Below are 27,660 nucleotides of genomic sequence, written 5' to 3' on the forward strand. Positions count from 1 at the left end.
GATTTGATAAAACCCATTCACATTATGCAACTCCCTCCATAAAGAAGGTTATCTCATGTGTCTGACGACACCACCCCAAAAACAAAAGGTCGAAGTTTCTCCATATGTGGCCCACGCGATATTTGACAGCTTTTGTCCACTTCATCACTCACCCATCCATAAAAAACTGACACTTTTCAAACATAAAACATAAATAATTACTTTTCTTAATATTAAAAGTGGAAAATTGCTGAAAAGTTTTCCATTGTAAAATTTATTGCCTGGCAACCAGTGAGCCAAGTCGTTGATGGGTGTAATTTTTTTCATCTATGTGCTTTCCGTTTTACATATAGTTAAATATATATTACACGTAATTGAAGAAGAATTGTATTTATTGAGGAAACTTATACTACCCTCCGGTCTTTAATATAAGACTTTAGTTTGAATTTTATTTTGATTCTAAATATAAGATCTCAATCCACTTTGTTTCTTACATTTATATTTTTTTCTTAAGGTAATCCTTCTAATAATGATAGTTCTAACTAACCAATATACTTAATTAGCAAAGATATTTTAGGAAAAACAATACGTATTTATTACAAATAACTAATTTAACTTTTTTCTTAATTTCCTCAAATTAGTCAACTAGCTCTTATAATTAGGATCGGAGGTAGTATTTGGGGTTTTTTAAAAAACAAATTTTGGCTAAAATTATATATTTTCTTGTTTAGTCTTAACTTCTCTACATGCATGTAATCATGGTTTTTTAAACACTCTGGGATGCTTGGTTGCCTCAAAAGTATTTTTATGTAAGTTGAGATAAACTTTTCTTACATATTTACTTCTTATATTATAAAATACTTTTAAAACCATGATTTAGTTTTTATCCAAATACCCCCTAAATTCCATTATTGCACAACTTAGGTTTCAAACAACTTGAGTATATACAGAGAGGGGACAATAAGGGTATGTTTGTATTGACGTCGTATCGTGGGCAAACACAAATGCAAACATGGACTTGTCTTCCATGCAAGATGGCATGATAGGTCAAATCATCACAAATATAAAAGAAGTCATGAAATTACCACATCTAATTCATATGTGAAATATAGATTCGATTAGTCAAAGTTTTCTGGCTCAATGACACTATGCCCATTGTGATGCACGAGTTTGATTATCCAACAAAATAAAATCGATAACCTTCTCTGTTTTAAGAAGGATTTTCATGTCACTAGACTATATACATGGACATGACTTCATCTACCAACTAATTTAAGCAAAAATCAATTTCACTAATTATAACTATAACAAATATATATTGGATGTACAAGTACATAAGTAAAATTAAAATTATATAAATATATAGTTATGATTAATGTAAATTATCCATTTTTATGTGGATATAAAAATCTGATCCTGTGTATAAAGCGCAGAAGTTACCTATACATCTTGATTTTGTCCACCTAGCAGCATGTGGTGCGCTTTATTCTTTTTGGTCATAAACTTCGTTTTCACACGTTCAGGGATGGGCCTGCAGGTTTTTCATGCAACAAAATGATGAACTTTCCCACGCTTTTCAACGCCTCAATTAACGCCCATGCTTCATAAATTAAATCCTGCGACTTATATATTGAAAATTTCAGTTCACTTCAGCAGAGCTCAATGTGAACTACGCGATACTACCTCTCCTTTTTGCTTCTTCTACCATTCCAGAAATCTCTGAGACAAGTTCTTAGAACCATCAAATGCCCTTGATCTTTTAACAAAAACCGAATCCTCATTTGAGAGTTTGTCTTAGGTATCTTGAATTTTTATGTTGTCCTTGAGGTCTTCCTCAACTGAACATCTTATACCGCGATAATTTCAGAGTACACCTTCAGGTTCTTCAAAATTCAGAGCCAGTTAGTAGAACCAAATGAGCAAGTCTTTGCTTTTAGGCATTTACATCACGGTATCCTGCCTCGCTTTTGTCATATCCAAGATCATTATCTCAGTCCTCCTCTACAAAAGATGGAAAAGAAAGCACATGATTCATGAAGAAGGCTATGCAGGTAAATCATGAACTATGAAAAAGACACGCATATATAAGATTAAGCCATAACAGAAACAGACGCAAATACATAACTAGACATGTATTCCCATGATTTGCATGGAATCTAAAGAATGAACTGTACTGTCCATTTCTTGTGAGAGATCTAGAGTGTGATGTCTTGTATCTATGTCGATGTCTATGTTTTTTGGCTGACATCCAGTAATGAAATGACACAGGTGGGAAGATAGTAATCTTTAGGTCTTCAGTTCTGCAGTCTCTTGAATCTGATACGATCTTGAAGAAGATGATGAACCTAAATAATATGGAGGTCATTGGATGTGGTGGTTATGGGACGGTTTATAAACTGAAAATAGATGACTCAAAATCTTTTGCAGTGAAAAGACTGAACAGAGGAACTGCAGATAAAGGATTTGAGAGAGAGCTGGAAGCAATGGCAGACATAAAACACCGCAATATTGTAACTCTTCATGGATATTATACTGCTCCATATTACAACCTCCTCATATACGAGTTGATGCCAAACGGAAGTTTGGATAATTTCCTCTACGGTATCTATTTGTGTTCCTTCCCTTTAGATCCTCTCCATTCATGCATTCAGAAAGATAATGACAGAAGAGAATGTGACTATGCATGGGACTCATCTTATAATTACATTAATTCACTTTTTTCTTTTTATCTCTCTTTGAATGCACCATCTATACTAATTTTTGTGAATAAAGAAAATTCAGACCAGTATTTCTTACTTCTTAGTCATTAGTTTGCCTAAGATTCATGAGACTTCCCCTCCCAAGGTTCCTTAAAGAATGAATAGTGAAATTTATTAACTTTGATATGTTCTGATCTCAAGTGGAATGTGACGCAGGAGCACCAGAGAAGAGGAAAACTTTAGACTGGTCATCAAGATACAGAATAGCTATAGGAGCTGCTAGAGGAATATCTTATCTTCACCATGATTGCATCCCTCACATAATCCACAGAGATATCAAGTCAAGCAATATATTGTTGGACGAAAACATGGAGGCTCGAGTTTCTGATTTTGGATTAGCCACGTTGATGGAACCTGACAAAACCCACGTTTCCACAATTGTGGCCGGAACTTTTGGATACTTGGCTCCTGGTATAGATACAACACAGTTAATCAGTCTTAGCTTCAACCCTCCATGTCAAAGTAAAATTTACAAGATCTTTTTTCCTGCAGAATACTTCGATACAGGAAGAGCAACGTTCAAGGGGGATGTCTACAGCTATGGAGTTGTACTACTGGAGCTTTTAACAGGGAGAAAACCCAGTGATGAAACATTTATGGAAGAAGGAACGAAGCTCGTCACATGGGTAAGACAAAACTCTTAGAATATCCTCAATGTAATTTATAATTAATAGAAAAGTTTACATCTTACAACCTCATTAACGATTTAGGCCATTCTAATGATCAAACAGACTATGAAGTCTAGCACTGTGAGAATGCCTACATATAAATGTAAATTGAACACCACAAGAAAGTTTACCATTCTATTTGAATTTTCCATGAAATTATTAGAAGGGGCTTTTAATAATCATCAAATTGATCAGAAATGCAACATTGACATTTTAAAGAGAAAAAAAAACAGAAAATATATTCTACTGTGAAGGGCATAACATATGCAACATAACTTCTGTAAAATAAATTACTGTCATTTTTGGAGCAGGTGAAGGCTGTTGTTCAAGAAAAGAAGGAGGAACTAGTTCTCGATGATAGGCTAGGGACGTGTCCAATCCAAGAAGTTAACAATTTGTTCAATATTGCCATGATGTGTCTTGAATCCGATCCCTTGAAGAGGCCAACAATGGAAGAAGTTGTCAGCTTGCTTGAGCAAACGAAGGCGGACAAACTTGCTACAGCTTACTGATGTTCACTTGAAGACTAAATCAGCATACCAGCCTAACATAATCTCAAGATAACTATGTTCACCTGGAATGTTGTTCATAAAACATAAACTGACACGCCCTCCAAAATTTAATTTATACAGGAACACCCTCTATTGACATAATTGTTAACGGAGCTTATACTCTGCATTTTTCCTCCTGGGAAGCTCAAAGAAGCCTAATTTATTGCAGCACAAATCATCAGAAGGCCAACTTATGCTTAAGATAAATAAAAGCGATGGGCCATGCCTATTATTTTCACAATTAGAGGGGGTGAGTGTACGTTCTGGAAACTTTGTATGTTCTCCTATAAAATGTAACCAGAGGAGGTTTTGAAACAGGAGGTGAATGCGTTTTGTTCTTTTTTTTTTGGTAATTATATCAATATATTATCGCGTAATGAGCAATACAATCACTCATCTCTAGCAAGGTTTGTTTGATAGTTTCAAACTGTTCATAGAAAATGACCTGGATACATTAAACAACAGAGCCATCATCTCAACAAACAACGGATATATGATAATGCCTGATGATGTAATATACTTTCTTCTACTTGAGTACTTTTGATAAGCCATCAGCCACTGAAGCTTTCAAGGTGGAAGAAACAGGACTATCTCCAAAAAATACATCAAAAAGTGCAGAAGCAACATTTGCAGATTCAATTGTAGCATCCGCTGCAGATGGAAGCCCTTGAAATGAGACAAAAACCTGAAACCACATGAAATCTAGTTAAAGTATCATCACAAATGCAAGAGTGATGACTGAGAAGACTTCAAAGTTGATTTGAAGTCTCAGTGACATTCTGCAACAAATTCAAAACATAAAATAAAAAGAAATAAACTGAAGCTACACATACAAGCAATTTAGAGGTGTCCAACCAAGTCAAAAATATGAAAGTTCCTTTCTTGAGAGGACGATTTTGAAAGACACTACGGAATGTGGACAAAGCAGCAGCATCTTCTGGTGTTGGTGCTTTAATTCTTGGAGAGATGGCATCATCTAAGGCATCCCAAAAAGTTTTGCCATCAACATCTCTGACAAGAATAATTTGTAATGATTTCTCAAAGGGAGCTGCAATCAAACAAAGGGATCCTTGTAAGCTTTAATCTTTCTCTAGCTTTAATTAATTAAGGGCATTGTGGGAAATTACACTTTGATAATTAATGAAGTCACTACATTGAAAAATGGTTTTGAACAAGGAAGAATTCCCTTGAATCGCATCTACTGGTTGCCCTTGCCAAGCATTCAGCTGACTTGTGATAGATTGATTTAGATACAATCCAGCAGCATACACCTTGACGCCGACGATTGCAAAAACCTTCTCTCTGTATCCTGAAATCATCATAACTTATAATAGTAAGGCAAGAATGCTTACCATTTCAGTGGAGCTAACCATATAAAGACAAGAATTCTAGGTGATAATAAAATGCAGATAAAGTATAACTGCAATTCAAGAACTTCTAGGTCACAACGCCCCAAAGTTCAATTGCCCTGTCCAAACGTGCCTTTAATGAGTTTGAGTAACTAACCAGTTCCAAAGAGCGTTAATGAATTTGAGCAACCCGGCAAACTCAAAGATGTCTCAAATTTCACTTTTGTTGCTGGTTCCTGTACATATTCTGCATTTATGGCTGCAGTAATGAATTACAAGCACAGAAGATGTCAATTTTTAATAAGTTAGTGAGACAGAGAGAAAGAAGAAAAATCTATAGCAGTTTAACTCTACTCCTACCTCCACCCCTATCAAAACTAGAATATAGTAATCCAGAACCAGTGAATTAAGCTTTGAATTACTTTGCACTGCATACTATTCTTCCAACAAGAAAATTGGAGAAGTTAAAAATGGAAGCATTGGAAATTTTAGTGATTCAATGAATATGCAAGGAACAAATGATTAACAGTCATTCTAATCTTGCGTAGATTTCTGCCAATAGTCTGGCCAGGGTAAAAAGAAAAACTGAAATAACAGGGCAGTACTTGGTAGTATGAATTGACCTTGAATAACTTCACCTGAAAAGTTGCAAGCGGAAGGATTTCCAACAGAAATCATAACATTTTACAATCAACATGATACTTGCCAATGGCACTTGGTCTCAAAGACACCAAGGGGGTGCTAAATTTAGGGAGAAAAAACTTGAGCGAGATAACCCATGGAAGCTAATTTAACAAAGTAAAAAGTTCATTTTTACGTTACCAAGGAAAACAATGATAAAGCAAGATATATCGCCAATATAATAGTGTATAAAATCTGAACTGTAGCAATACCATTAAAAGATCTTCCGAGCTTTTCCACTCAAACATCGCCAATAAAAATAATGATAAAGTTAGATATTATTCTGTTAAGGAAAAAGGAAAAAAAAAAGGTTCGGGTCAGATAACCCATGATACCTACATTTAACAAGGGAAAAAATATTTTTCTTTATAAAGGATGACTTTCCAGTTCGGCATTGTCGTCGATTTCAATGTACAAAGGGGATTTCATAAGAAAATAGCAGCTTCTCCCTTTATAGCGCATATAAAGAATCAATTGAACAAGAACCGAACCAATAATTCACAAAATTGGAAGAAAAAAAGAAACAAAAACGCGAATACAAAAGACGCTGAGTGCCCAAATGCAAATACCCGAAGATGAAGATGACGCAGCTACTTTATGGAAATGGGTTTGTTGTCTGCTACTTCTGTAGAAAGAGAAATGCAGATGATTCAATTGAAGTCTTGATTTTGAACTTGTTGTGAGAAAGCCAATTCTGGGAACAGAATTGCCGTTGGTGAAGTTGAATGGTGGTTGAAGCCGCAATGCAGTGGAAGTTGCAGTAGCTCCGAGCATTTTGGAAGCTGAAGAAACAATCGTTGGGTCCAAACTTATAGCACTCCTCCGAGCTTCTTGCCTTGCTTTGGTTTGTTCGCCGCCGGGAACTGGAAGTTGTTGGAGTATTTCAACATCAACAACTATTCCCCCAACAAGCAATAACTAACTCAGCAAAGCGAAAACGAATATGCGTAAAATTATCTTAAATTACATTTTTCTTTCTATTTTTACTCATAACAAACATTATTTTTAAATATTTTTATACTATCTTCAGTTTTAAATATAAAATTTAGTTAAAAATTAGATAAATTAGTTATTTGTAATAAATGAGTATTGTCTTTCTTAATATATTTTACAAGAACCACTTTAGAAAAAATATATATAAATATGAGAGCTAAAATAGATTAGAATTTTATATTTAAGATCAAAATAAAAATCAAACAAACTCTTATATTGAGAACCAGATGTAATATTATATTAGTATTAGAATATGATTGTGAAGATATTTATGAAATAATGGTCAATTAAGGCGGTTAATTGTCAATTTTTCAAAATACTCCTATTATGAATATCTCTCTAAGTCAAAATTCGAATCTTGATCCGTCATATTGTGAAAGAATAGTCGCTTTCGCTGGACCTGGTTAATGTAACAATATTAATTAGGGCAACTTATTATATATTACAGAATTTTAACCCAATACTAGGCCGGCCCAAGTGTAGCTGGGGCCCTGGATCAAAACCAAACACTGCTTAGCCCAACTGAGAATCTCTTTTCACTATGCCCAATAACTTCAAAATACTAACAAGTGTTGGTTCAAGTAGAAGGGATTTGGATGGTCTATATGAACAAAAATATTATTAGGAGGAGTCTCCGCTACGATGCCTGATAATACTCCAATGGATTAGTTTCTTACCGCTCGGATGGGAGGATACTCTGGGCAACTGAAAAAAAAAACTCTAAAACGGTAAAAAAAAAAAATTATAGAGAAGTGCGTGCGCATGTGTATCAAAATTTAAGAGGAATATAAAAATTGAAAAGAGTGCTATGAATATTACATATAGATGTTCATATCCTCTTCTCGTTCAACTTCATCAACTCTCACTACTTCTACTAGGAATTAATCTTCCATTACTCCTTCACTATGTCTTTAATCTTATAACTCACCCTCCACTCATACTCATGTGGTTTATTTATCATTTAAGTATAAATGTAACCTATGTGTAAGATTATACCTATAAATATGGCATACCATTATATTATGAAGCAAGTGAAGGAATATAATATCATTCTCTCATTTTTTTGTCTACATCTTTTTTGGATATACTTTCTTTGTTGATTAATTTCATAACAAATAGCACTTTAAACTTGATACCTCATTGTATGGTAAAAAAATAAAAAAATAAAAACGAAAAAAAGTGAGAGAGCTCTCTTTCAAAAAGCTGCTTTTGAAAAATGATTTACATTTTTCTATACATATTTATTGCTTTGAATAAAGATGCATTTAACATCATGATCTTATTTTCTAACTACATTCAATAACTTGATATTTTATAAAATACATTCAGCGTTCTAATCTTATTTTCTTGAAACATCCAGTACCTTAATGTTATTTCTTTAATTACATTTGGCACCTTAATTTTTTTATGCTGCTAGATACACTAAAAATAAGATTAAGATGCTGGATACACCTGGAAAATAAAATCAGGTTGTTTAATGTACCATTACCTTATTATTTTTAACTAATTTTAATTAACGGCAAGAAAGACTACTAATGATGAGACTACGTTTTACATACAAAACAAGACATGTTTTCATCAGTGTATGAATCCCATCTTATATTACCTTCAGATAATTTGTTTTTTGGTGAAAACATTCAGATAATTTCCAAAAAATATCACTTCAGACTCTACGCAATAAACGGATCAGTACACAGAGCAATCTTCTGGCTTAAATAAAAGAAGATTATTGGGCAGATCATAACCAATCAAGTAGTTAATCTGAGCCAGGACCCCATAGGTGCCCAAACCTGAAGTTGAAGCAAAAGGCCGAAGAGCAAGGCTCAAACGTTTTACTGGGCTGTTAACACGTTTTGATTTAGTGTCAACCACTTTTGCAACTTCTTCAAATTTGCAGGAAAACTCTTGTGGCAACGCAGTTAGTGTTGTTGTCCCTGAATCTATGATCGTACTGCCCTCCCTCATTGCTTTCATGTTTGAGCTTGAAACATTATCAACTGCAAGAAACACTCTAGTCGATTATGAAAATGAAGATGTGTGTCACAAATGATAAACATACAGAGTTGTTAGTGTTAATATACAAATTTGCGTCTGAAGTATTCACTCAGGAGTTTTGAGCATCAAGAAGTTATTTTTAAGTGAAAATTTATCCTAAAAATTTAAAATTATAGTAATATAGCTCCTTATTGTTAAAAATATTTTTTGGTATAATTTTACCCCTCCCATAAATTAAAGGCAAAATTGAAAAAAAAATCATAGAAAGATGGGGTAAAATTGCACTTCGGAAATAATATTAGGAGTTAAATTGCATATTTAGCTTTGATATGTGTGTTTTGTGTTAAAGTCACCAAGATTGAATCATGTCACCTGCAATAAAGTTTAGCCTGGTGCCTTCCACACTGATTCCTTCCATACTGAGGTAATATAAATTGCTTCGAACCGTTGGTACAATGGGGGTGGACACAGTCCTAGGTCCAGAAACCTTGGCACTTTGACCAAAACTCAATTTACCAGACAAGTCACTACTAAAGAATGGATCAATCAAACAATACGGAAATTTGCATTTAAAAGAAGGACCCATTTGAGAGATCAACGAGAATTGACCTTTCACAAGGCCAACAACATCAGATGTCTGCGAAGAAACCTCAACGCCACCATTATCATATCCACAGCCAAACACAGTCCCAGGAAATGCAGCTTTGGTACCATTTGTTAGGGCAAGTGTGAGTGTGTCATAGCTTACAAGTCCCTTTGTAACCAGATCATTTGCATAATGAAGAATCACTACAAGAGATCTGAGCCATAGAAGATCTTGCATAGTGGCATCGTGGGGTGTTGAAATTAGGGCTTACGTAAGTGGATGACTTTAATGGAACAAATTTGGGCAATCCTGCAAATAGCAAGTTGCATTTTGGCTAAAACGCTGTCGTTTCTGGACCTGGGGCTGTCTCTCCTCCACTTGTGCCAGGAGACTCAAACAACTACTATTATGTTACCTTGGAAGGAATCAGTGTGGAAGACAAAAGCATAGATTTTCCAGCAGGTAATTAGCCACTCGACAATCCCGGCCACTTTCATTACATAACCTCACAATTCATTCAATTATTTTTTAATTGACAAAATAATTTCTAATTCTGTTGATTTTCTTCTAATTGTGAGTTCAATCTCACTTTAAACCTCAAATCAACAGTGTATTGATCCCTGCAATTAAAAAAATTACTCCTCTCGTTGTAAATGTAAGAACTAATTAGAGAGTTGGTTTTAAACCTAAATGTAAAACCTTAATTCATTGTTTCTTGTATTCATAATTTTTTTTCCCAAACTAATTCATCTATCTTATAAACTAATATATAATTTAATATCATACATGAGTATTTGAGGAACATCATGTCATATTTGTTAGAATTAAAAGCAGCTCTTACATGTTATAATTGTATTAAGATAATTAAGAGACTGGAGTTGATCATTGCAAGATCACTAGTGGAGAGCAATACAGCGATTGACTCAGGATCAATAATGTCATTTTCGCCGCAAGATTTGTACTTCAAAGTGGAATCAGAAGTCGCAAAAAAGATTATATGAAATCGCAGTAATGACCCACGCAAAGTTTTCAACCTTTGCTATGAATCAGAAGGTATTGAAGGTGTTAAAGCTCCAATTATAACTGCTCACTTGTCACCCAAAAAAAAAAAAAACTGCTCATTTCAAAGGTGCTGATGTGAGGTTAAATCCGATTAATACCTTCGTTGTAGTTTGTCCAAATTTAGCATGCTTTACTTTTCAAGTTTTGGAGGATTTAGGACTCATAGGCAACTTAGTTCAGATGAACTTAAAGGTTGGCTTTGACCTTCAAAACAATATTGTCAACTTTAAGCCAATGGATTGCACCACGCTCGAGCCACAGGGAGGCTTAGAGCATCAGGGCATGTTTGTTTAGCCGTTTAATAAATCCATCCGCTATTTTAGCATTACTTGGTCAAATTTAAGTTTATCTTATTCAAGTATGAAAATCCTTGAAGGATATATTTCGTAAGGCATGATACCTCAAAAGGGTATTTTTTTTCCCCAAAAAAAAAAAAAAGGAACAAGAAAAGGGCAAAGGAAAGCCCCTCAGTGAAAGGCTTCATTTGGTGAAACAGTACGTTATTTTAAGCTTGATTGTGCAGCACTTCACTCTACTTCAATCAGTCATTATAGTCCCAATTCAGTAAGTATAGCATCATTTGAAGGTGTAATTTTAGATTATTCATGAAGCAATTAGATTATATAAAAATGCATCAAATACATGTGGGAAATTGAAGAAGAAATTAGATAATATCGGACCAAACAGATTAGTTCAAATTTCAATTTCGAAGGAGAGATGGAAGAAGCAAGTCAGCATTTGATCATGCGCAGATTCGGATCGAAGAAGCAACTAGATTAATGAGATTGAAGAAGCAAGTCAAAACAGCCACTCACAAGCCACTATGGAAGGTTTGGATCGAAAAAGCTTCTTGTTCCCACTAATTTCATGCAGTTGAAGACCTGGATGAAGAAGCTTCTCATTCTGCAACAAACAAGGATTTCCGAGCTTGAAAAATGAAGAGGCGAGGATTCTGAAATTCATACCACCGTCTCACCCATGGCACCTTCGCATGCACAGACGCATCTTCTCGCCCTCAGTTGAAGGGTTGTCAGCAATGCATCCAGGATAGGATAAGGAATCTAACTTTGGGGGCTGAAGGGGACGGTTATGATTATAGGATTTTGTTCAAAGGTTCAGATATTTTGATATTAATAGATCAGTGCATTGCATACTAGATGTAGAGAGCAAGCACCAATTCTAGCAGCAGACATTCAGGTCCCGCAGAGAATTAAGGTTCATCAACCAACCCAAATATCCTTGCAATTAAACAGATTTAACTTCTTCCCACAGTTCAAAAATCCGAAAAGAACACCTAGATTGGTCATCAATCACCTTCTGAATTCGTGCATCTCATACCCACAGAGATTAACCCTAAGTTAAACCCCAAATCATATCATCAAGCAGTAAAACTCAAAACCCAAGCGCTGAAGATGTAAAATCACCAAGCAGAAACAAGAATCTAATGCCATATAAGAAATAAAACTCAAGCCCATGTGAGATTGCATCACCTACCCCTAAAATCCTTCAACCTTAACCAAGAAATCTCATGGAATGAGAGAGTAAAGATGTGTAGCAGGTCTTGTCCTCAAGATTTTAGCATCCCAAGGTGGTTGAACAAGTTCCCAAGACCAAAAATATAACACCCGAGCACAGCTCCATTTTTCTCCTCCTCCCTTTCTCTGTTTCATAATGTTGCCAGCCTTCTCTTAAGTTCACCATCTGATGTGATCACTGTGGCCAAAAATCCATTCACCGAGGCCAATTCTCCTTGTGCCACAAAAATTCCCCTCCGAAGAGGAAATTTGCTGCGTCCAAATGTGGTGCTTTTGAGCTAAATCATCTCCCATCCACATTTCATATGAATGTGGTGTTTCGATGCTCTTTCTTGAATGAATGCAGCCATTGAACACATAAAGGTCTTCTTTCTCAGTTTAGATAGTTCTCAGTTGTTAGAGGTCAGACAGTTCAATTGATCATCCCAAAAATTTTGTTTTTTAATACTAAGGATTAATCTGGCCAAACCATGCTATAAACAAATCAAGCTTTTCAACTCGCAATTTCAATCCAGCTTTTTCCAGCTTCCTTTGTCCCTACTGTCTTGACAGCTTCCCTAACTTGGCTTAAACTATCCCACATTCCCAGAGCTCCGTATACATTTGACACCGTTACATATGTAGAAGCATCTTCTGGTGTGGTAGCTAGAAGATGCTCAGCAACAATCTTTGCAAGCTCCCGATTCTTGTGCATGACACATGAATTGAGCAAAGAGCGCCATATGGTTTTGTCAGGTTCAAATGGCATGTCATTAATCAATTTTGCTGCTTCTTTGAAGTGTCCTGATCGGCCAAGCAGATCAACCATACAATGGTAGTGCTCTGGGCATGGTATTAGTCCATGTTCAGTTTTAATAGAATCAAATATAGCCCATGCCTCCTTGACTAGACCAGCGTGTCTACAGGCAGTAAGAACACCAATAAAGGTGATTTCATTAGGCTGGAAACCTGATTTTATCATCTCTTGCAGAAGCCTAATTGCCTCGACTGCTCTTCCATTTTGTGCACATCCCACAATAATCCCTGTCCAACATACAGTATCTATTTCTGAAAGACAACTAAACAAAGCTAAACCATCATTGATGTCACCACATTTTGCATACATGTCAACAAGTGATGTCATGGTAACACCTTCTGATTCATATCCCTTTTTGACACAATAAGCATGGATTTGCTTGCCACTTCGCAGAGATGATAAACTTGAAGAAACTTTAAGAAGGCTGGATATGACAAATTGGTCAATTTCGAGATCTAACTTGACCATATCCGCAAAGAGAGAAAAAGCTAATGCACCTAAACCCAGTCTAGCACATCCAGCAATCAAACTAGACCAAGCCACAGTATCCTTATCTGACATCCTTTCAAACAATCTAAGTGCACTGTCAATACTGCCTTGTTTTGCATATAGATCAATAAGAATGCTTCCAACAACAGAGTATAACTCATAGCCACAAGTTATTACCAAACCATGCACCTGAGATGTCAGTCTCAAATTCTTAAAGTAGATGCAGATCTTTAAAGCAATACTAAAAGAATAGGAATCAAATTGTGCACCAGAATTATGAATATGTGCAATCATATTAAGAGCCTTTGTGTAATCTTCATTGACAACATATCCAGAAAGCATAGAATTCCAGAGCGCCAAACCTAGAGTGACAGGACAGCTCGTAGAGTATTGATCAAATACCTTGATTGCTTCAGTTAAAAACTTGCAATTTGAATACATGTCAACCAATGCTGATATATTGTAAATGTTAGACTCAAAGCCAGACTTAATTATATGACAATGAATCTGTCCTCCTGTGATTAAATCATCAAGATAACTGCAGGTTTTAAGCGCACATGAGAATGTGTATGCATCTGGTTTAAGGCCCCTCCTATGCATCATAGATACAAATTGCAATGCTTGTGGACTACCGTTATATGCGAGGCCAGCAATGATACTGTTCCAAGTTACAAGATCGGGTTCTGGCATTCGATTGAACAATTCCAAGGCTTCGTCCATTAATCCTTCTTTAGTATAACCCAAAATAAGGGTGTTCCACGTAGTTGAATTTTTACACAGGATTGAGTTGAAAACTTGCTGAGCATCCCTCAAATTTCCACATTTGGCATACATGTCCAGGAGTGCATTCATCAAAGCAGTGTCACACTTCAACTTAGCTCTAGATATATCTTGATGAATCAGCTTACCCAACTCAGCATCTCCCACGAGACTACATGCCTTCAAAACAGCAGAGTACAAAAATTCATTGGGTTCCTGTGTTCTAGATTCCAGCATCTGACTATAAAGTTTAAGACCCTCACGAGGCCTCCCACGGTTGGTATAAGCGGATACCATTGTTGTCCAAGCAATGATATTTCGATCATGCATTTCATCGAAAAGCTTTTGTGCGTCATCTAAATGAGAGCATTTCACATACATGGATATCGTATTGTTTGCAAGAAATACTTCACTCAACAGTCCAAGTCTGATTAAATAAGAATGAAATGATTTTCCATGTTTTAAAGCTTGAAAGCGCCCACAACAGCTTAAACCTATCTGGATTCTGTTTAAATCCATTGAAACCCATCATCTTCAGTAAATTGTCCTTGTTGATCTGAACCATGCAAAATTGGAAATTGGAAATTGTCCTAAAAACAACATCTTTAATGCATATCACAGTGGCCATGGACAAAAACCAGTATGAAAAGTATCTCCACCCCGCAAGATGAAATTGGCGCCAAGACCGCTATAGCAAGGCAACCTATGATAACAAACAGCGTTAGCCTGACTCCCCTACAACATCTGATCTTCCAAAAACCTTCCAAATAATAATGGCCAGAAAAAGGGGGGAATTCCAAATAGTAAGAAATAGTGAGCCATGAAAAAGAAGTATATTATCAGCCAAACCAAATAAAAAACCTCTATACAGACACTCACAAAGCCGCTAAACAATTAAACTTTAAAAGGGTAACGAGAGATATAGAGGGGAAGAAAGGGTGAAAAGGCCAATTTGTTTCTTATCAATGTGCAGCCTCTCGTCGCCGCCGTTACCCCTCGTCCGCCTCCGACAATTGTCCCCGCCGGGGATCCTGGAGATTTTTGCGCCTTGCCCCAAGTTCGCACCCATCAACAAGAATTGATTGAGACCGTCCGATAGATCCCACGGCCAAACCTTAGACTGGAACCAATGAAGATGGAGAGAGCTACGGAACCCCGGGCCCGAAAAGTAAGGGTGTCGGTTTTTTGTTCGGATATCGGTGATAACTGAACAGAGTAAATTTTAAACACCGAATCAAAACTGACAATCGAACTAACCGAAACCGAATTAACCGAATTTTTTGGGTTCGGTTAACCGATTAACCGAAATGTATAAATATAAAAGTGATTTTAAATTAATAATAATAATAAAACACAATTACAACCATTAATTAATAAATATTTCATCATTTAATGTGATTTATTACAATAATATTTATTATAACCATATTTATTGAATATAAATATATTTAAAGAGTTCACATAAACTCATATATATATTTATTATAATAACATTTATTAAATATAAATATATAATATATTCATTTCGGTTTTTTCGTTTATAACCGTTTTTTTTACTAACTGAACCAAACACTAAAACCAAATTATTACAAAAATAAAAACTGAATATGTAACCAAAAACCAAAATAACCGAACTAAAAAACTAAAATTAAATTCGGTTCGATTCGGTTTTCGATTACGGTTTGGTTTTATTCACCCCTACTCAAAATGTTTCTTTACTTTGCGAATTTACTTATTCGTTTAATTTAATTATAATAATTTAAAATTGCAATTTCAACCCTTTTTAAATAAAACTAATGATGGTAATACCAATAAACTAAAAATAATAGTTTATAAAATCAAGAGATTAAACTCAAACTTTATCTAAATTAGGACCGTAATATGCACTTCTGACATTCTATTATAAAGGTTATAATTGATTAAAATTAAGAATTAACTATAAGAAGGCTAAGAACACTCAAATTTAATTTGTTATAAAAGAGAATTGAGACTTCAAATTTCTGATTTTTTAATTTCTTAAAATTCATTAATTCTTGCAATCGTTCTTTGTCTCATCCAAAAGCTCACCAAACACATCCAAAGGCATGGAGATGTTTGAACGTAATTAAATTATGATTTTAAAAGTGTTTTTTTAAACTGTTTGGCAAGTAATAAAAAGATTTTTAAAAAATATTTTTTAGTGATAAATCTCTCTACATATTTATTTCATATATCGTAAAATAATTTTTAAAATTATAATTTAGTATTTATCTAAATACTGTCAAAATAAATATATAAAAAAATTTGTCTCATCTTATATTATGTTACCTTACATCCAACAAAATCGTGTTTAAAAAAATATTTTTATATACATTGAGATAGATTTATTTTTTATATTGTAAAATTTGTATATCATAGAATTTGTAGTTTTACCCAACCCCTCAACTCGACCTGTCGCGGACCCCATGGATAGCATCTGAGCAACGAAAACCCAGTAAAATTAAAATCGAAACCCTCGAAAGTTAAGAGTGTTAGAGCTTGGAAGCTTCATTGACTCGTCCTCGAATTTTGTCTCCCCTACCATCTCTCGCATGAAACAGCTGCCCCTCATAGACAGGAATATACTTTCCGGACCTGGTCACTGTTTCACTCCTTCCCTCTCACATTCCCTTTTGCTTCGTGTTAGCCGGTAGCTGAGTGTAAAACCCTACACGCTCACTGGGTCTGCTTTGAACCTTGGACCTCTGTGACCTGTTGAAGCTATGTCTACTCTTGAAATCGAAGCACGAGAGTGAGTTTCGTATTTCTGAATGCACAAACTTCATTGTTTTGGTCCCATAAGTGTTTTAGGCTTCTGTCGGATTGTTAGTTTATTTGTTTTCAATTACGTGAGAACTGTTTTGCAGTGTCATCAAAATCGTCCTCCAGTTTTGCAAGGAAAATTCCCTGCACCAGACATTCCAGACTTTGCAGAATGAGTGTCAGGTTTCTTTGAATACTGTAGACAGCATTGAGACATTTGTTGCTGATATTAATAGTGGAAGGTGGGATGCGATATTGCCTCAAGTGGCTCAACTTAAGCTTCCCAGGAATAAATTGGAGGATTTGTATGAGCAGGTATTTGCATGTTAGTTTGGTTGATTAATGAGTTTAAATCCCCTGTGGCTTTATAACAATCTTAACTGATTGCCATTGACTTTGTATCTAGTTAATGCTACAAAAAAAACCTATCATTTGTTTGAGGATTTTCGCTGGGCACTGAGTTTGAGTGAAATAGTAGGGTGCGATTAAAGGAGGGAAGACAAGAAAGTGGGAGTTAAAGCGGAGAAAGTAGTGCTGTGTGGTTGGAGAACATTAATAAAGGGTGTTTCTTAACAAAATAAATTGAGTGACAGGAGAAATTGGGTTAGTATTACCTAGTCGAATCTATGGAAAACTGGAAATTGATCTTTTAGATGTTTTTATTTTGCTGGTAAGCTTTTAGGTATGACCTCTTTTGTATTCTTTTAAAATATTATGAAGCTTTTTATGAAGTGAAGTAAATTTTAAATCCTTGAAGGCATCCTATTGATCACCTATGTTGCTCCTTTTCCCACCCTGGGAGCAATAATGCATTAACTTTGATCTGGAATCTCATGGTGATTTCGTAATAGTCAAGGGCAGTACTGAAAATTTTGCCACTGTTATAGACTCTGAACATTTGAATGGAGGCATGGAATCTGGTTTCGATCAGTTTGTGAAGGTTTGAAAGACAACAGCGAGTTCTGATCTCTCTGTAACAAAATTTACCCATGTTAATCTCTTGTGGGGATCTACAAATGACAACCTTGCATCTCTGATATTTGTAATATTTGGAGGACCCCAAACTTCATTGCTAGTGAGAGATAAGCATTGAGAGGGTTGATATGTATGAGAGGGATGGTGATTTAGCGTGTCTAGAGAATTGATAAACATCTGATTGAGGAAATGTACTTTTAATCATCAACTAAAGGTACACTTTTTTTATGCAATGAAAATTTGAACGGCCTACTGATCTGGCTTTCAATGTCATGATGAATCATCAGTTCCTTGATTGGAATAAGTAAAAGATAACAGAACACTGCTTCACTTCTCTGGTCTCTCCATCCATTTGAGCCCAATACTCTCTAGCATTGCTAGTCTTTTTCCCCAATTCCGAATGGTGAAAGTAAAAACCAAAGGTATCAAATTTTGTCTTACACTTCAAACCTTTGCTAGATAATCTATAGACCAAAGTTATTCATTTTTCCATGCTACAGGTATTTCACTGTCAAAACAGTTTAGTTATGTGTGAAGTTTCTTTTCATATGTGAATGTAGAAAGAGAAAAAGCTAATGAGTTACTGACCTAAGTCTCCTCATCTATCTTCTGTATGATGATTAAGGTTGAAGTATGCATAGTCCATCCTACATGTACAACGAGAACATAACATAGCCTGATCCATATAATAGCAGTGAGGATGGAACTTAGGCAAACATGAGAGAGCTACACTTTAAGCCAGACAAATTGAAAATTGATATTGTTTGAAAATACATTCCAGCGAAGGTGTAGAAAATCTGAATACAGAAAAGTTGGTTTGATTATTGATTCCATCAATCTTGTAGACAGGGGGAGGGGGTGGGAGGGAGGTAAAGTCTGTTGAGCAGAACAGACAGAGAAGCTCTCCATTACTTATGTTAGGATGATTTGTAGGCATGTATAACCTTGGATGTCCATAACAGTTCATTTCCACATATTTCAGTCCAATAACAAATGTTTCAATTTTTGTTCACATGTTTGCAGATTGTATTGGAGATGATTGAACTTCGAGAACTGGATACTGCTCGTGCAATTCTACGGCAAACACAGGTGATGGGTGTCATGAAACAAGAACAACCTGAAAGATATTTGCGGCTTGAACATCTCCTTGTTAGAACATATTTTGATCCTAATGAGGTTGGAGTCTACTTCATGTTATTCGTTTTCTAATAGTTCAAATTAATACTTCTGTTGCTGAGTATGAGCTTATTAATATCAATATTCAATATTATATATATATATTAAAAATTATGATTGAATTTGAGATCATGTGGACTTGTATTAAGGTAAAACGTTTTAATTTTTTAAGTAGATAAATACATTCAAAATATTGGGACCATACTGGTTAACTATCTAAGTGAGGTGAATTTTTAATTAAAGGAACAAGTAGTATCCCTATATCTGCTGGAGAACCGAGCTTCCAAATATTTTTAAAAAAAAAGAAGAAGATAATTGTCTGCGGGAATTGTTAATGTGTGCATTCACATTTTTTTGTTGTATGGTATATAAGTTTAATTGTTCTTTATGTTTTTCATACTGTATGAGCATCATATTTTGAATATGCTCTGATGTTCGTTATCCCTTGAAGCAGTCCTATGTAACCATGGAAGTACCAGGGCTCTAAATCTTAATATGTCTCTTTTTTCAGCTTGTAATTTAAGTAGCTTATAGGTCATTGTCTTCATCAGTACGTGAATCCTATGCAAATAAAATTTGGCATCTTTTTCTGCTCTGGACTACAGAGTGACATGTTTTGAATCTATGTTGTTTGCTCCCTTTTTTGAAAAAGAATTGTCCATGTGATAGGCTTATCAAGACTCAACAAAAGAAAGGCGACGTGCGCAAATTGCCCAAGGTATTCTCCAAAATATTTTGTAGCTGCTGTGCTTAGCTGTGATATTGATTTTTATGGCTGCAATTATAGTAAATGTATCTTTCTTGATTGGAAAAAAAATGTTTTCTCCTTGATTGGTGGTGGAGTTACTATTTATTATCAGATTCTCTTCCTGTTGAGTTGCATTTCAAGATTTTTACTTTAAAAACGGAAACTTGCTTTTTTAAAAATGAAGAACTATTTTGTCCCTTGTTGAGTGGTATGGGTACTCACGGGATACCCAAGGCAGGCAATTCTACGTTTACCTGCCATGGCTTCTGAGGTGGGTTTCCTCATAGGTGTATTAGTGAAGGTCATCATAGCATAATCCCGAATAATATATATTCTTACGACAAACTAGAGCTGATGGATTTTCCATTTTTGCTCCTTTGTTATTGTTCAAGTATTTATTGCTGAGGTTAGCTTCTACTTCAAAAAACTGAGTTTTTCTTCTCCTTTGCTTTTTACAGCTGTTGCTGCAGAAGTTACTGTAGTGCCACCTTCCCGATTAATGGCTCTAATTGGTCAGGCTTTGAAGTGGCAGCAGCATCAAGGTGTATTTCTGCGGACAGATCAATTCTCCATTAGCTTACTTTCTGTGTCAACTTTTGTCTGAAATGAAAAATGGTCTATTCTTATGATATTTTGCATGGATTCTGCTTTCATTTGCAATTCACTATTTTCTTTAATTTCCTTCATTTCTGGCACATGTACGATGGTATGGGCATTTCTTTATTTCTTCTTAAAGGTGCAAAGAATGAATTAAATCGTACATTTTTTCAATTACCATGATGAATTTAAATACGTGGAGTGAAATACTTCTTTTTTGATGCTTTGGGATGCCTAAATTTTCCATGCTTGGATAGTAAAGGTGATAACTTGATGATTCTATATTGCCTAACTTGCAGTGAATTTATCCCTTGATGGTTTTATGCTTTTCTTTGTGACTTTCAGGATTACTTCCTCCTGGAACACAGTTTGACTTGTTTCGAGGGACAGCTGCTATGAAACAAGATGTGGATGACGTGTATCCGACAACTATTTCTCATACAATTAAGGTATAATTCATACCAATGCTGCATTGTTATGTGCTTTCAGTTATATCCATAATGGATTAACTACTATCATTTACTGCTTTGGCTTGAAGATTTTGCTATCTGCTAATGTGGAGTTTGTATTGTTGTTTTAACACTTGTTACCTGTAGTGTTTTTCTTCAGCCCTTGATTTCTATCAGGACGTTTTGTTTGACCTTACAAGTGAAAAATCAATATTCATTAACGTTCATCTTCGTTGTCATGCTGAAGGGTTTATAATCCAATAATTGTGTTTGCTTGTGTTCTTCTATAGTTTGGCACAAAAAGTCATGCAGAATGTGCCCGCTTTTCACCAGATGGGCAGTTTCTTGTCTCTTGCTCAGTTGATGGATTTATTGAGGTACGCATTGTGGTATAATGTTTGGTGACAATTTTTAGTAATCATGTGCTTTTTTTCTGATTTCCAAAGTCTTGGTTATCTGTAGGTATGGGATTACATTAGTGGAAAGCTGAAGAAAGATCTCCAGTACCAGGCTGACGTAAGTTATATTTGTAAAATTAAACTTCTTTTACCTTCTTCAGTGCCCTGCACATATTATCAGTTTCTCACTTACTCACCTGAAGGTCCGCACCCTTTCCATGACTTTTAAGCACGATGCTTTGAAAGATGAGTGATGCAGGACAAGGAGGGAAAGGGGAGGGAGAAGGAAGGGGAGAGAGGGATGATAAAACAGATCAAGGGAGAAAGAGAGGAAGGGGAGAGTGTTTGACTGCAAATTTCCGGATGATAACTCTATAAGGCCTACAAAGAAAATAACCCAAGGGCTATTTATAAAGCCCTAAATACAATAGTAAAAAATTAAAATAATTTCTACTTAAATAGTTACCTAATTATAATTAAAGGAAACCCCAAATAACTTTAATAAAGACTTTACTGAAACATAAAATAATAAAATAAATATAATTAAAATATCTACAATTTTCTACTCCTAGGGTACCTCTTCAGTTTCCCATGGGTGAAATAGATTATCCATGCTCTTGTGCTGGCATTTCTAGAACAGTTGATTTGTTGTGGCCAAGTTAGAGATACTTAGTGATACATTTACAATGTTTATGAAGTTGCGCGCCGCATGACACTCGTAACTTTGCAAAGATGTTTCTGTATTTGCACGTTGTTTTTTATGCTCTCTCTCTCTCTCTCTGAGAGGTTGTAGTCATAGATGGACATGTCTTCTTGATATATCTTTGCTAGTTTGATTGCAACAATTAATTTGCTGGGGCTTAGTTAAGCCTAGTGGTGTATTTATTGATCGATACATGCATCACATCCTCTTCTTGCAAATGGGTCTCTTATTCTTTAGTTGGAAGCTATATTTTGACGCTGTGTTCTCTGGCCTATAAAATTAAGTTTTCTATACTGTATCATCAAGTCTAGTCCTGAGCGTTGAGCATTTCTGATGTGCTGAGAGATTGCAGGAAATATTCATGATGCATGATGATGCAGTACTTTGTGTAGATTTTAGCAGAGATTCTGAGATGCTAGCTTCTGGATCTCAAGATGGCAAGATTAAAGTAAGTACTACTTGACAATTTTTAAGGGCAGCATCTTTTCAACAAAAATTCTTTCATCTATATGTTTGTTTCATTTGTGTTCCTAATCATGAATTGTGCAATGCTTTATACACATACGCTTTAACTGGCCCATAATGATAAGATTGAATGCATTTTGAAAATCAAAATCACAGAAAAAAAATAGGAAAGATTTGTAGCAGCATAATAATCATGAAAAAATCGCATCAAATACTTTAGTCATAAAATACAACAATTTCTATTTCTTTTCTTTTTTTTTTCCCTTTTATCCCGAAATTTCTTCCAAACTTCTTGAGTGTAAGCTTTATCATATTGACCATAATTAAGTTATGCCTTAGTTTCCTCTTTGTTTTTAGAAGGTTTTATTTGTTTTATCAGCTATATCAAGAGCAGGCAGGAGGCCATCATCTCGTGCTCTTTATGTGGCAAATAAAAATCAGTCAACGCTGATGATCCCAAAGCATCCTCTTCAAAATTGCTTTAAGTATGGTTGCTTTAGTCCTGGTTATAATGTAGTGTGAAATACAGTTACACAAAAGTAGCTCCTATAACAATGCTGTATTGGAGCTACGTGAACATTGTAATGCTACTCGCATGGCAGTGCTAATAGCTGTAGCATGGTGCTACAAGCTACCGTGTGGTATTACTAAATATGATGGGAAGATAGTCATTTTTAGGTGGCATACTTTCATTTAACATATTGCAAGTCTGATAATTTTCCATGTCTCGCATGTCCAGATATTTTTTGAAAATTACAGTGGTGTACTTGAAGAAATATGGTGCAAAAGGATAGAAAAATGGATTTGAAACTTATTCATTTTGTGGTGCTATGTGCGTACACATATATAGGTGGGAGAGAAAATTCAATTACACCCACAATTTGAGAAGGCGTAAGACGTAACTCCTAAGCTCTGCTCTGAAAACTGAGAAATGGTGAAAGTAAGGGAAATAAAAGCTAAAATGAATGGGAACTAACACAAAAAAGAGCTGTTATAGATCTTAGCATAACCCATAATCTCCAGCATTACTCTTGTATAAAAATAAACAACTAACTAGGACAGTATTGTACTTTGTAACATGAGCATTGTATTATTCGTGCTATACGCTGTGATACAATGAAAGTCTCACATTTCTTGTAATAACTGATCCCACTTTCTCATTCTGTATGCATCTACATTATGTGCTTCCTTGTCCTGTCTTAATGTCCAGTTGCTGGCATTGAAGGTTGTTAATGTTTTGATCTTTTCAATTGTTAATATGCAAAGCATTTAAATATGTAATTATATCATTCTAGGTTTGGCGGATAAGGACTGGTCAATGTTTGCGGCGTCTTGAACGTGCTCATTCCCAGGGTGTCACAAGTATTGCCTTCTCTCGTGATGGAAGCCAGCTATTAAGTACTTCATTTGACAGCACGGCAAGGTTTCATTTCCACGAATTTCCTTACTTAACTTACTTGATATGAACTATTAAAGTCTCTTCACCTATTGCTATTGTTCACGGTCAAAAACCTACTAAGTTTAGTCCTCTGTTTCTGAAGTCAAATTAAATTTCTGATCAGCCTGTGATGGGTCTGTTTTTGAAACCTGGCCGTGGCCGACAATGAATTCTGACTAAATTTTTGAAAGTTGGTTTCAAAGCCTAGAAAGTGGCAAGTAATTATGGTTTTTTCACATGTAAGAATTGTCTTGCAGTTTGGAAGCGCCTTTAAACCCAAGTGATTTGGGATTTTACTGTGTTACCTTTCCAAACACCCAAAAAATTCTTTAGTTCTCCAGCTGACAAAATAATGTATCAAGGATTAACACAAACAAATACTTAAAATTCGTGTTATTTCATAAATTATCTTCCCACAGAAACGGGACTTTAATTGCTGCTGCTGTTATTCTATGGTTTTTGTCATCTCAGATTTGATACACTTTTCTTCAGTAGTCCCACCCCGCTTTATTATGTTGCCTTAACTATAAATGATTTGTGTCTTTGTGGATAGTTTAATAGTTTTTATCTCTATAATGCCTATCTATATACAACTCAAATTTTTATTCATGGATCAACACCGATGTTGCTGTTGTTCTATGGATAGTTTAACAGATACTTAAGTGCAATTGTTGTTCTTCACATGTAGAATCCATGGCCTAAAATCTGGAAAGCTATTGAAAGAGTTTCGTGGCCATACATCTTATGTGAATGATGCAATTTTCACAAGTGATGGAAGTCGTGTTGTTACTGCCTCCAGTGATTGTACAATCAAGGTCAGCACCTCAAAACATACTGGGGGTGTGCGCTTTTTGTCCTCCTTAGTTCATGAGAAATAACTTGTTTTCTCTATATTTGTAGGTCTGGGATTTGAAATCTACAGATTGCATACAGACTTTTAAGCCACCTCCTCCTTTAAGGGCAAGTATTCAGATACTTATGTCATTAAGTCTCCTTGTTATTAAGTTTTGTACATTCATTTTTCCTGTAAATATATTCTGCCTAATATCTGGTTCCTTATGGACTGTTAGGGAGGTGATGCTTCAGTTAACTCCGTTCATATTTTCCCAAAGAATACAGATCACATTGTTGTATGTAACAAAACATCTTCGATATACATCATGACACTTCAAGGGCAGGTATTCATCGGACATCGTATTCCTTTTCCCACTCACCATGTTCCAGTACTGGATCCAAGACTGATGACATTGTTTTCCCATTTTTGTTTTTTGTTTCCCTTTAAAATGTTGTATGAGAAGGCTAAATTTATAGTTTTGCATATTCATGTTGGTAGATATCTAGTTTCAAACACTCAGATTCGGTTGGAGGAATGGTCCTTCATCCTATCTGTGCATGTGAACTGCAACTGCTGTTATTCATTGAGAAATTCTTGGATACTATACGAGTAACAACTCATCTATATATTCTTTGATAGAAATATGCCAATTTGATAAACATAAGGCTACTTGTCAGTAATTTTTAATTTATACTCCCTCCGGTCCTAAATATAAGACCTATATTGTAGTGTAAATTACACTACAAAATGGGTTTTATATTTAGGACTTGAGGAGTAATATTTTTATTATTTTCTTTTAAACAGCTCTTTTATTCTCATGTTGTCTTCTTTAGTCCCCTCTCCTTTTCTCTCTCTCTTTTTTACTCTCCTTTCTGCTCCATTCCCTCTTCTCTCATCATCCATCCTCAAATTTCATGCTTTCACTCCCCTCATTCTTCTATCCATATTTTTATTGTTTACAAGGGATCCAGATTTACCAACTACTAGTTTGAACATAATATTTCTTTGTTTATTAGAAAAGAATAAAAAGGTTTCTCTACAAATTCAGAAAGAATGAATAATTGTAGCATCTTAAAGCTAGCTCTGTTATCCTGTTCTTCTCAGCATACTTTTTCTTTTTCTTCTTCCTGATATTGATGTAGGTTGTGAAGAGCTTCTCATCCGGTAAAAGAGAAGGTGGGGACTTCGTTGCGGCATGCGTTTCACCTAAAGGGGAATGGATATACTGTGTTGGTGAAGACAGGTACTTGCAGATATATGTTTGATAACCTTGTTCCTTCATGCAATTTCATAGACAATGATGTTTATTGAATCCTACGGAGCGATTTGGCCAATAAAAAATAAACTAACAAACAAATAAGAGAGATAAAGAATCTTATAGAGCCCAATTTATGTCAATTTATGATTCACAATTCTCCATCTTTTTTTACACGCAAGAGCTTTATCTGCTCTTTACTTTCTCAAAATATGATTATTTCATCACGTTATGATGGAAAGAGAGTCACAAAAATTGGTTATGAAATCTTAAATTCAGTTATCTACCCTTATGATTCTGATACTCAGTTATTTTGGTTAATTCACCTTCATGTTATTCTCACATGTTATCTGCAAATAAAATTCAGGAATATGTACTGCTTCAGCTATCAATCTGGCAAATTGGAGCATCTAATGAAGGTATCTTTACTTTGTTGCTGTTGTTGGTGGTGGTGTTATTTATTTTGATCAGCATATCTACTTGTACGTAAAACAGTTGCTTGTAGTTGCCACTTCAATTTTTAAATTGAGGGCTGGTGTCAAAGTGTGGATTTAACATGAAACTAGATATGTTTTCTCCGAAGAAATAGTTGCAATACTCAAGGCTTGTGGATAGTGTATGTTATGTTAGATAATTTTTTGGGGGAAAAAAAACTGGGTTAATGTGTAGTTTTGCCCTAAAATTATATGAATGCCTTGAAGAAAATTGTGGAGAATATTGCATATAATCATTCAAAGTTGCTGTAATGTTCCTTCTTATGAAGGTCACCGTTGGGTTAAAAAATTGACCCAAAAAAAAAAAAAATGCTGGGTTTAAAAAAACTCCCAACTTGTACTAATAGTTGACCTGACATTGACTGGATAAGAAATTACAACATTGCACTAGTTTTGAAATATTACGTGCTATATTATTGCATAATTTTATTTAGGGCGATTGCCGTTCTTTCGGAAATACTTCCGAAGTAGTAATGCACTGAACGTTGACCTTTCTTGGTGTTATGCACCGAAGCACAGTTTGGGATGTCTTGGATGGTTTTTTATACATTCTACGTGAATAAACTAGGCGGTAATTTGGTTAAAATGGTCGTGCAACTTTTTAGACCTTGGGTCGTTTTTTTCCTTTCCTTGTGTTATGGTTACACGCTGCCAAATCAAAGATGCTAGCTAGTTAGTGTGTGTGTGAGTGGTGTGATCTTAATATATCTCTGGCTAATGGCAGGTCCATGAGAAGGAAGTTATTGGTGTGACGCATCATCCTCATAGGAATCTTGTGGTAACTTATAGTGACGATGGTACAATGAAGCTGTGGAAGCCTTGAGAATGGCTGCCTGGATGCTGCAATTTTTTTCCCTGAATGAACATCTTTTTCCTTCTTGTTTATCTTGTTCCCCCCCCCCCCCAAAAAAATTTCTGTTTAATTTGGAAGGTTTATACTAGTAGCAGCGAAATTGTAAGTGATAAATTGTATGCCACTGCCACAAAATTAATGTAGCATCGCGCTATTTATTTGTATGTTGTGGGGTTTTAGCTGGGTCTGTGCACCGTTTATCTTCGAAAAACAGGTAGGCGGATAGAATAAATTGGCTTGCAAAAAAACATATATATATAGGAAAGTTCACAAAAAAAAAAAAACAGCAAT

At 35.3% G+C, this 27,660-nt stretch overlaps 4 protein-coding genes across 5 annotated transcripts; 2 read left to right on the forward strand and 2 right to left on the reverse strand.

Moving 5' to 3' along the window:
• Positions 1–1,765: 1,765 nt before the first annotated feature.
• On the forward strand, positions 1,766–3,918 carry LOC114713857 (receptor-like serine/threonine-protein kinase At1g78530). Its single transcript, XM_028898536.1, has 5 exons — positions 1,766–2,030; positions 2,248–2,580; positions 2,895–3,149; positions 3,231–3,364; positions 3,718–3,918. Exons 1-5 carry the CDS (start codon positions 1,895–1,897, stop codon positions 3,916–3,918), a joined length of 1,059 nt encoding a protein of 352 aa, XP_028754369.1. The 5' UTR covers positions 1,766–1,894.
• A 387-nt stretch (positions 3,919–4,305) lies between these two features.
• Positions 4,306–9,798, reverse strand: LOC114713868 (uncharacterized). The gene is made up of 7 exons (XM_028898546.1): positions 9,348–9,798; positions 8,771–8,977; positions 6,557–6,883; positions 5,464–5,565; positions 5,111–5,266; positions 4,791–5,005; positions 4,306–4,642 (listed from the first exon to the last, which is right to left on the reverse strand). Exons 1-7 carry the CDS (start codon positions 9,796–9,798, stop codon positions 4,484–4,486), a joined length of 1,617 nt encoding a protein of 538 aa, XP_028754379.1. The 3' UTR covers positions 4,306–4,483.
• Positions 9,799–11,294: 1,496 nt separating this feature from the next.
• Positions 11,295–14,763, reverse strand: LOC114713847 (pentatricopeptide repeat-containing protein At4g08210-like). The gene has a single exon (XM_028898527.1). It carries the CDS (start codon positions 14,719–14,721, stop codon positions 12,652–12,654), a length of 2,070 nt encoding a protein of 689 aa, XP_028754360.1. The 5' UTR covers positions 14,722–14,763; the 3' UTR covers positions 11,295–12,651.
• Positions 14,764–16,739: 1,976 nt separating this feature from the next.
• Positions 16,740–27,534, forward strand: LOC114713833 (suppressor of mec-8 and unc-52 protein homolog 1). 2 transcript variants are annotated; one of them, XM_028898508.1, is made up of 16 exons: positions 16,740–16,972; positions 17,088–17,298; positions 18,982–19,134; positions 19,804–19,852; positions 20,341–20,442; positions 20,825–20,928; positions 21,219–21,305; positions 21,391–21,444; positions 22,382–22,477; positions 23,790–23,917; positions 24,621–24,747; positions 24,833–24,892; positions 25,003–25,110; positions 25,910–26,010; positions 26,390–26,441; positions 27,241–27,534. In XM_028898508.1, the coding sequence occupies exons 1-16, from the start codon at positions 16,944–16,946 to the stop codon at positions 27,337–27,339; spliced, it is 1,560 nt and encodes a 519-aa protein (XP_028754341.1). In that variant the 5' UTR covers positions 16,740–16,943; the 3' UTR covers positions 27,340–27,534. The 2 variants fall into 2 exon arrangements, with proteins under 2 accessions (XP_028754341.1, XP_028754350.1); XM_028898517.1 differs by having other exon boundaries at positions 16,741–16,972; positions 20,341–20,424.
• Positions 27,535–27,660: the final 126 nt, after the last annotated feature.

The sequence above is a fragment of the Neltuma alba genome, unplaced genomic scaffold (assembly GCF_004799145.2).
Source record: "Neltuma alba isolate B1F8T4 unplaced genomic scaffold, ASM479914v2 tig00001909_pilon, whole genome shotgun sequence".
Classification (NCBI taxonomy): domain Eukaryota; kingdom Viridiplantae; phylum Streptophyta; class Magnoliopsida; order Fabales; family Fabaceae; genus Neltuma; species Neltuma alba.